Source organism: Ranitomeya variabilis, chromosome 3 (genome assembly GCF_051348905.1).
Source record: "Ranitomeya variabilis isolate aRanVar5 chromosome 3, aRanVar5.hap1, whole genome shotgun sequence".
NCBI classification, from domain to species: Eukaryota; Metazoa; Chordata; class Amphibia; order Anura; family Dendrobatidae; genus Ranitomeya; species Ranitomeya variabilis.
In genome coordinates this window covers 439,425,702-439,436,456 of record NC_135234.1, presented here as the reverse complement: position 1 = coordinate 439,436,456, position 10,755 = coordinate 439,425,702, and the positions used below count along the sequence as shown (strand labels likewise).

At 40.0% G+C, this 10,755-nt stretch overlaps 1 protein-coding gene across 5 annotated transcripts in view; it reads left to right on the top strand.

The window, feature by feature from the left end:
- Nucleotides 1-1,871: 1,871 nt before the first annotated feature.
- Nucleotides 1,872-10,755, top strand: part of AUTS2 (activator of transcription and developmental regulator AUTS2) — a 1,864,151-nt gene continuing 1,855,267 nt past the window's right edge. For all 5 annotated transcript variants that reach the window (XM_077296436.1, XM_077296434.1, XM_077296433.1 and 2 more), the window contains exon 1: nucleotides 1,872-3,158. In XM_077296436.1, coding sequence (XP_077152551.1) covers nucleotides 2,883-3,158 — 276 coding nt within the window. In that variant the 5' untranslated portion in view covers nucleotides 1,872-2,882. The remainder of the gene's footprint in view (nucleotides 3,159-10,755) is intronic.

Below are 10,755 nucleotides of genomic sequence, written 5' to 3'. Positions count from 1 at the left end.
ATCATCCGCGGCACTCCAGAAGCTGAGTATGCCAACTTTTATTATTTTAAAATCAATTATGCTTGAAAAAAATGCAGTTTGCTGTTGAACAACCCATTTATAGCTTTTGATATTCATTAGGTATTAGGTAAGAGAATTAGCGAAGATATATTTGGTCTAATATTATGTATTATTTGCAGAATTCCAAACAATTTGTAAATATTTACTCAACAGATACAAATCTGAGATTAAAAAAAAAGGTTCACCATTCCAGAAATGGATCTCTTTCTATTAAGGTAGGTTCACACGACAGTGTAAAAAATCGTTCAGTTTCATCCAGAAAAGTGAGATGGATAGCACTCAAACAGAAAATGCGATCATCTGCACAAGCCCTTATGGGGAAGAAAAAGCTGATGCTGAGAATATTATAGGCAGCTGCTCTCTAGTCCATGAAGCGGAGTACACGCGTCTGGATTTATTTTGTATATTCTGTCAGACAGAGAAGAGGGACTGTTGTAATGTGAGAAAAAATCAGTGGCTAGTTCATTTTAGGAACTTGTTCTAAAGGGAATTCAGGTTTAAATAATGAACCTAGCGTTAACTAAAAATTATGGTTAGCTATGTTCCTAATCAAATATTTATAGAATATATAGAATGTAATGGCATGTTCCAGGTCAGAAGTTACACTTGAGGTTTGTGTTTGACACGGGAAAAAAAAAATCTATTTTGGTAAGTTATTGATACTGTGTGTGGAGGGGGCTGGCTGGCTGGTTTATTTTAATAGCAAAGCCAACCTCTTTTTATGTTATTAGTGATCTATAGCCAGAAAATGGGTCTGGAATGGGACAACACAATAAATGCACTTCTATGCAGAATATACTGTATGGACCTGGAAACACAATGATATCTAACCAATACAAATATTTCATTATACGAGTACCTCTCATTGGTAAGTTAGATATTTATTTTTTTTTATTAGGAGAGGTAAATAAAACTGAAATAATAATAATAAGCACAATATGGTTTTATCCAAGTAACAGTGGGGAGACCAAAGGCAATGGTACTCATCTGGTATGGCTTAAGGCTGCTGCAGACCCACAAATCAGTATAAACAAAAAACAGAAAGAAAGGGTTAATTCTGCGCCACCAATAGATCACGGATGAGAAATGATTGGTATCCAGAAATGCGATTTATTCGTCAACACGTTTCAAAGTTTAAAACTTCTTCATCAGGACAAAACACATCACACACCACCACGTGGCACATTGTGGTTTGTCCTGACGAAGACGTTTTAAACTTCGAAACGCGTTGACGAATAAATCACATTTCTGGATACCAATCATCTCTCTCATCATTGATCCAAAATTAACCCTCTTTTCCCCATTTTTAGTTTCTATTTTTATTAGGAACTCATTGATATCGTATGATCAGTAAACAATTCATTACACCAGTACCTTTCATTGGCAAGTTAGATATATTTTTTTATTTGGAGAACACTGATTTCTTGTGATGAGGAAACGGTTCGTTATAGCAATACCTTTAATTATTAGTAATTTATATTTTTTTAAAATTAAAAACACAACTAAACATGTTTTTTTCTGTCCCGCAGGTGTGTGGAATATATCAAATATTACAATAGTTCGCCATATACAGATAAACTGTACAGGCAAAAATGGTAAATGTCATGTTTAGCTTAGGGTTAAATATAGTCATCTTCAGTTTGGATATTTTTTATGCAGGGACATGGGTTTTCCATCTCATACTTTGGCTCCCAGTCACAACTTTTGTATAGGTGCCTGTATGCAGAGGTGCACAATGTGAGGCTTCTGCCCCACTCCTAGAGGTGATGCCTAATCTCTGGAGGCAGACATAGGTGGGATGAGTAATCTCCCTGCTCCTCCTCTCTAGACACGTGAGGCAGAACTGGTCCCCTTGTCATCTGTAGGTGCAGGTCTGCAGATGTATGAGCTGAGGATGATGAGAGCTGTAGTGTTGCTAAAAGTTGTGGATGCCTCTTACCAGAGAGCACAGGAGACTGGAGCTGGAGGAAGGGCTGTGCACTGAGCCCCCTCCTCTCTGGCCTGGAAGAGAAGACACAGAGCATCGCCCTGACCTCCCGTGAAGCAGAAGCACTGGAAGATCAGGAGGTGGCACATCATCCCAAGCACCGGGCACAGCCCCAGCTGCCACTTCCAGCATTGTGGATGTGGAGGAAGAAGAAGAAGAAGAAGACAGTGCACTGCTCCTTGTCTCCCACCCAGTCTCCTGCCCCTCCTCTGTCTGCCTAGTCTGGATGCATCTGTCACTGAGGAGGAGAACAGAAGACGAGAACCGAGCAGAAGAAGAGGACAAGAGGAGGGGGTCATCATCTACACTGGAAGTTCCTCACTGATCCAAGGGATGCATCATGGAGTTCTGGAAGAAGGACAAGCAACAGTAACAAAGAGTTAAACACTGGCTTGGAATATATCAGGTGGAAAGCTCCATGATTTTGTTTAGGGAGGGGGATTGATTTCACCTCCAGTCCTGATCAAAGCCTTCTCCTCTCCAGATTTCTAGGCTGGGATCAGCCATTACTTTCCCTGGCAGCCTTGTAGGAATTTCTGGGTTGTGTATGTGTGTGCTGGAATCACACTATCTCCTGTAGCTGCACATTGCTGCCTGCACCAGAGAAGGAGCAATGTGCTGCCCAGGTTTCCATCCTTGATTCTTTCTTCTTTTTTTTCTTCTTCTTCCTGATTTTCTTCTTTTGCAGACCGTGGTGGGGTTTATTTTATTATTTCTTCTGTATCAGGAGGGGAGGAGGTGGGGAAGGGGAGAGGGAGAGGGGTGGTTGCTGGTGTCTGCTGCTGCCTGTGCTGCTGCTTCTGCTGCCTGTGCTGCTGCTCCTGCTGTGGGTGCAATGGATGGCCCACGGTGCAATGGCTATCGCAAGAAGAGGAGACCCAAAGCCCAAAGGGATCGGGATAGAAGGGCCAGCGGAGGATTAGGGCTTTCCAGGAGCGGCTCTTTGCTTTCTTCCTCTGGATCTGAGAAAGAAGACAATGGGAACCCGACTGCTTCTTCCTTGTCCAGACCAAAGCCCCCTAGGAGAAAGAGGAAAGAGTCCTCCTCGGCTGAAGAAGACATCATTGATGGATTTGCCATGAGCAGCTTTGTGACTTTGGAAGCGCTGGAGGTAAGGCACAAGGGTGTGTGTGCATTGCTGTATGGGGGTTCATTTAAGGTCCTAATGTTTTGGAGTGTAGGGAGGAGGGCGAGGGGGAAGGCGGAGGTTGGACCCTTGTCACTGCAGATTGCATTTTAATCCTTTCGCTGCAAGCTTTCAGATGATGATGATGATGATAGAATGGGCAGTCAGGGCTGTCAGCTGCTCCCTCTCATCTCTCCAGCAAAAATGGGGTTAACAGCTACAGCCAAAATGGGAATGAACTGTCTGTGTATAATGGATGGGGTGGATTCATCATACCTGCATGCCATTAACTGGTTAACTGCTCCAGTATCACATCCCCAGTTGAATGTTCAGTTTTATTCATGGCTGTGTGTTTGATGACTATGATCTGGGAGTGGTGGAGTTAGCAGGGTATTGTTTAGAAGGACGTGATGCTGCTAGATGACATTTGGATCCAGATCCATTGACTGTACTGTGCATTTATCATTCTGCTGCCCTGGCTGCTACACTGAGCTCTCATCCTTGCTGGAGGGGTTAATGAGCAAATCAAAATCCTCCCTGCTGACGTCCTATATTAAAGGCTTGTCCTGCTATTGTCTGTGCAAAAGTGATTTTATACTGAGCTCTGGCAAAACCTTGCTTTATTGATGACACTTGGGCACTTGCAGCGCTTTAACAAGACAGGATAGATAGATAGATAGATAGATAGATAGATAGATAGATAGATAGGTCCCAAGATATATTGCCTTAGATATCAATTGTTCTTGTGCTTGCTGATCATGACTGTATTGAGGGCCAGCCTGATGGAAACTCTTGCATTGTTTGGATATAGATGTCCTTTTTTGCATTAACCCTAAGATACCAATGACCAGCAATGACACTAGTTGTATGTCTGGTGTAAGGTCCATGCATGCTGTAGTAACTGAGTTCAGGTATGCTATGATGTCATTTCATTTCCTTCTACTTGTGGCTTTAAACAATCCAGTTTCATTGTTCAAGGTTATCTTACATCTGATATGTGTATGGGTGATACGGGCTTTCTCTTTTATTGACACCACTGAGACTATTTAGCGTAACACGGCCAATATCCATGATCGTTGACAATAATCATGCAGTTGATGGGGGTCAAACTAATTGGATTTGATCAGATGGGATGCTTTAGAATATTAATCTGATGTGTTATATGAATTGAATTGATTCCATATTGTAATCCTGGGCTGCGTACAGCTATATGATGAGTGTGAGGCCCATTGCAATTTGCAGCTTGTGTATGTATATACATTTCTTAGCAATGCTACAATTAATAGTTTTGTTTATGGGACAGTCAGCTAACCACAAATATTGGATGTTACACCTCTGGCTGCTTTACACGCTGCCAGCACTCAAGTGTTGCAATATAATTAGTGAATCACTTTGTAACTGAAACTGTCTTTTCTGGGCAATAAATCATGTTTTCTTTAGAAAGCAAATAGTGTTCCGTACTGTTGCTTGCCTTAGGAAATGTCCCAGAGCGTCTGCAGACATGGATTGTTGTGGTTGACATTGGATGTGTCTTGCATTATGCTTTTGACCAAATTTTGCTGGTTGCACCAGCTGTTATTGTTATTTTGCCAGCAGAATAAACATCTGTGTGTAGGGTGCAGTACATGATTTAGTCCATCCACTTGTTGAGAAATGGATTCCAGACTGCTATGCCTGTGTGTGAAGCGAACATTTTTCATTTTGAGCTTTGCAGGATGTTTGGTGGGAAAGTTGCCAGAACACTCAACATCAAGTTTCATCTGTGATGTGACTATTTATTACAAAGTGTGTAGACCTGTACCTTAGCTGTGGCACCTTCTTCAAGATTAGTTTGTGAAACGTGTCACAATTGCTCACATTGGGAGACACTTTGTAACTAAATAGACTTTAATGAAGGTATATAAAAGGAACTTAAAAAAATTTTCTAAAATAAAAAAACTTTAAGGTCCATAAGTGGAATGAGATGTAGATAAAGTTGGGATCAGTGGAGGTCTACGAGCTTAGACCCTACCAATAATTATATTGACTGCTCTCTTGAGCACCTTATCTCTGAAGCTTTGCTCAGTGAATTCTGCATCTCTAAGTAAGGCCATGGTCAGTATTTGGTCAGTATTTTACCTCAGTATTTGTAAGCCAAAACCAGCAGTGGAACAATCAGAGGAAAAGTGTAATAGAAACATGTCACCTCTTCTGGATTTATCACCCACTTCTGGTTTTGGCTTATAAAGACTGATGTAAAATACTGGCCAAATACTGAACATGTGAACGTGGCCTCCTCCTGACTCCATGGTGGAGTGGTACATTCATTCTTGTGATGTGTTGGGATCTGAACTCTTACAGATGCTATCTTCTGACATGTCATGGGATGGGAGTTGTCCTTTCATTGCAACTGCAATAATATCAGAACATTCATTTAGTCATTTTCCAGTAACTTACAAAAGTTACTTTACCAGAGAAGTCCATCGGTATTCAGAAAATCTCTACACGGTTACCAATGAATTTTATTCTGGGTTGCTTACACCAGAAAATACAGCTCACTTTGATACTCCATAAATTAGACATTTTCACCCTTGACAACATAATTCATAGGTGTAAGGCAGTTGAAAGGATGAATGGCCGTAGTGTTCTCTACAATATTTGAGATTTCTTGGATCTTGGTCATTTTGTATTATTTCACCATCTGGCACGAATGAGTGTAAGACTCAATCGTAAAATTTAGCAAGCCTAAGCAAAAATCTAAGAATCAACGACTGATCCTTATGCTGACGGTAAAGAGGTTGCTCAGCCCCATTACAAATGTTTAAGGGTTGTCCATGGTTGGGACAAAAGTCTGTGGTCACTTTATGTGACTGCAGACTACCACATGCGAACCACAGACTACCGATGCGAACAAGCAGTCACTTGCAATCATGTGCATATTTGCGATCATGTGCTAACTAAACACTTCTGCTTCGCTCAATAAAAATGAATTGAGACAGATCAGGTTATTGGGCATGTGAGCGCAAGTATGAAAATCACTCACATAGCACGTTGGCAAGATTCGGCACTGCGTAGTCACAGACTAACCACAGACCTTTGTGCCAAGCCTGGACAACCCCTTTAAAAGCTTACAGTAGTCCAAAATAACTAAAGAACTAATACCTTACCTGGTCCCCCTAACATCTCTTCACCTGGCTCCAGAAATTACTTGATTTGCAGCAGTGACCCAGGGAAGTGTTGGCATATGCCTAGGTGCAGCAGCAGATTGGTAAGGTTGGTACTACTTAACATAATATTTTAGTTAATTGTAAGCTATGGGTAGAAATATTTGCATATTTCAGTACAACGGAACTATAACTAGTGTTACATGATAATATATAAATACTGTATATGTCTTTAATGTGTGACCTCTGGAATTTGCCATTTGTAATTTTCTATGGAGAATCCTTTCATATAATTTCCACATTATTAAAGTTATTAAAGTGACTAAATTCTGTCTATATTTGATGTGCTACACACTGTGGGGTCCTACTACATAGGTGCTGGTTATGTTCTGTATATTAAGCTTTTATAGCCATTATATGTCGCCACATGTATTAAAAATAATGTTTTCAGTAAAGTCTACAATATTGGTTAATGAAGTGTTGCTTAACATAAATGTTAATTAATGCAGAATGTAATGATGTGCAATGTAGTTTTTGCATAATGTCAATGATCCTATAATGCAATCTAATCATTCAACCTATTCAAATATGCACAAAAGAAATCATAAGTGGCCATTTTACCCCATAAAATAAAATATAAAATTAGCCATCTCGTCTGTGATATTATCATATCATTATTATCATAGCTCTTAAAAATAATATTGCTATGATGTAGTGAAAGGTCAATTGTGTGGTCATTTTGCAGATAGAATTTATCAGTGTACCAACTTTAATATATGGTAATATTAACCCCACCCCACATCCTATGAATGACATGCAAATGCCAAGTCTCGTTATAAATGCTTCTCCATTTTCTTGGTATATGTAAGGTAAGCCCATGGGAAAGCTTGTGTATAATACAATGCTATGCATGTATGTAAGCTTTGACTGGTCCACAGGGGAACAGGTGAATTCCCTGGTGGGCTCCTGTGCAGGAGCAGTTCCCCACGTGAGTGGTGCTTGGTATAGTACAGTGCTTTTTGTTCTTACAGGTAAAGGCAGTATCTTATTCATTTATAAACTACCCAGTTTATGACATAGCACAAAGCTCAGCAAAGTATGGCCCATAGGCCACATCCGGCCCTTGGGCTGTTCCAGTCCTGTACACGGGCCAAGACAGCCAAAGGGCGGAAAGCAGCCGCACCATGCCCTTGCCTGCCTACAATGTCATATCTAATCACATCCTCAGGATTCAGACAGCAGTAAATACATTGCTGGAAGATGGAGCCATCGCCATTTTTCATATGTGTATGGGATGTTTGCATGTATATAGGAGGCTATCTGGGGGCTTATACTGTATTTTGGGGGCTATGTGGGGGTTCATACTGTATATAGGAGACTATGTAAGGTCTTTGTATGTAAGGCTTTGTGGGGGCTCATACTGTATATAGGGGTTATATGGGGTCTCATTACTGTATACAGAGAGGCTATGTGGGGGCTCATACTATAAATAGGGATTATGTGGGGGTCTCATTACTGTATAGAGAGAGGCTATTTGGTGGCTCATACTGTATATAGTGATTATGTGGGGTCTTCCTGTATATAGAGGGACTATGTGGGTGCTCATACTCTACTTAGGGGGCTCTGTGCAGGCTTATATAGCATACAGGAAGATGTCAGCATACTTAATTCTGCTCAATACTAAGTGATAATATTAATAAAAATAATTATAATATGTTAATATTAATACCAAGCAGATTTAATTTCAGCCTATTGATTCTGCCCCCACAACAGTCACAGTCTGTCATGTGGCCGCTCAGTAAAATTAATTGCCCATCCCTAATATAGCAGCATAGGTGATTTTGTGAATGGGGAACAGGTACCGGAATATTACTAGTGGGTCTTTGGCACCCCAGTCCTACATTGCATATGTACATTGCAGTAGAGGCCTTGTGCATATAATATGTGATAGTAAGTTGTCTTTTGGGGGGGTTAGACCAAATTGCTTTTATTATTAGGAAAGAATAATGTTTCAGCTGATACACAATTGAGATTCCTGGGTTTGGCTGATAGTAAATTATAAGTGATAGTACAAGGTAGTCATGACAGAATAGACTGTAGCTTGCCATGTTCTTCTAGTACAGAAAATCCTGTTCCCTTTCCTGAAGAGTCAGAAAGATCAATATAATGTCAGAAGCCTACTCATCTCATTCCACATCAAATATCCTTGTGCTTCATTTTTCTTTTTCACTCAGTTCATAGTATTTGGCTGTAAATGAGCAAAAACGTTGATAAATTGGCTTTAAATCCAGTAGATGTCGTGTCCCTGAGCACAGGTCTGTTCTTTCCACTAGTGCTTCATTTCTTCGTACATTTGGTTCTTAGACTATGTTCACATGCAGCTTTTTTGTGGATTTTTTTTTTTGCAATTTTTGTATGCAGATTAAAATGTACATTTTGGCAGTACTAGTAAAAGTCATGGCATTTCAGAGATCTCATGCACACACTTGGTTTTTATCCTGACTGAATTTGAGAACTGCAGCGTTTTTGAAACGCTTCTTTCAGCATTTTTTCAACCATAGAAAGGAACGAGAGCGTGAAATTTATAAAAACAACATACATTTTTGCAGCATTTTTTGCAGAATTTTTGATGGATAAACTGTCTTTAATAAATATGTGCTGTAGGCAAAGGACACATGTAATCCGCACCCTAAAGAACATAGCAAAAAAGCCACAAAAAATGCCACAAAACGTGTTTTGAACACAGCGACTTTACTGCCAAGAGAGCAGGTAAAAATGTAGCACCAAATCTGTATGCATGTGCAATAGTTGGTAACTGCAGCTTCTGCCAAAATTTACTTGAAGTTCCTACTTAATGAGAACTGTCAGCTTCGGTCATACAATTACATACAAGGTATGGATCTTCTTTGTTCAAAGCTTTTTCCGCTAAACAAACCGGCTTCTTGAGATGGCTGTAATAAATGCTTCATGTAATGTAATTCACCAATGTAGAACACATAGTGTTTAGTTAAATGAACTGCATTAATATAAGACGAAATCGTTAAATAGTAACAACACTTTTATTTATTCATAAATCGATGGCACAAGTGGAAATAAGAAACTTTGTAATATATTTTATTAAATATACCTAAATAAAAAAAGGCATGCAAAGGCCAATAAGTAATAATGAAAATTATTATTTGCTTTTTACTTATTACTTACATTTTATTACACAGCACATTACAAATTCATGCTGAGAGAAAAACAAGTGGGTTACCAAAGAGAAAATAACTGAGTATTAGGTAAAAGGAAATAGTCCTAATAAAAATCCTTGGCCCATACTGAACTGCTAGAAGCCTTTCATATGAAGGTCCATCTAAAAATGACATGTTTAGATGCTATATTGAGTTATTCTTGAATTATTACATTGACATATAGAATACAATATGACAGAAAAAGGAGTGCCGACAACTTCATAACATGAAGAATAATCTCTGTGTGCCACCATGCAAGTTCTGTGCCCTCAACTTCACCACATGTATGTGTAAGGAAGTGGAAGCGTTGCCCACGTTTCCCCTCCCGAATTTGTGAAATTATGTTATGGAGTTATGGTGTTTGAAATATCTAATGATTTATATTGCTGGTGATGGAGTTGTGTTCTGCCCTGCACTAGGTAGTTAACAGGAATAGTTGGAGTTAACAGTTGGAAATAGATTAGGGAGGAGGAGCTAATCGTGGACACAATAGACAATTTCCTAGTAGAATGTAAGATAGGGATGAGTCTGCAGCAGTAGCAGACCTTAGGTCTGACTGAGAAGCAGAACCGCATGCAGTGGGTGTCCTGTGGCAAGAGAGAGACGGCCTAGTGGATAGTAAGGTCCTACAGAGTGAGTCACAGTCTGGAGTCGGTCCAGAGTGAAAGAGAGGAAAGTAGCAAGTATCGGGGTCTGGGACAGGAAGCCTAGCTGGAGGTTACAGAGTTGTCAGTAACGGGATGAAGATGAAAGTATAAGCAAGATGAAGAGGTAATGCCCCATGTATTTTACTAGGGACATCAAAAAAGTGGGAACATAAATAGTCACTATTGGCATAGAAAACTCCCCTAAGGGGAGAAGGATGCAGAACCGCAGGTGGAAGTATAGGACTCTTGCTTGCTGGACTTAAGTAACGTTATTGGGGACGAGGAGGCTCCCGGGACATTGTGCTGGCTGGTGTTGAGGCAGAAAAGCTAAGTGAAGTGAAAAGTGAGAGTGAGGAAGAAGTGTGTGATATTGTTACATGTAATGACAGAAATGTCCATGAAGATGAATGCCTACTGTCTGCTGTACATAGTTCCTCAAAAGTTATTGTTCTGTAAAAATAAGTTTATTTATGAACTATGGCCTCTCTCATTGCACTCTGAAACACCTAGTCCTGGGCGGCCAAAAACAATGGCACCAAGCGGTTTGCAAGGGTATCTT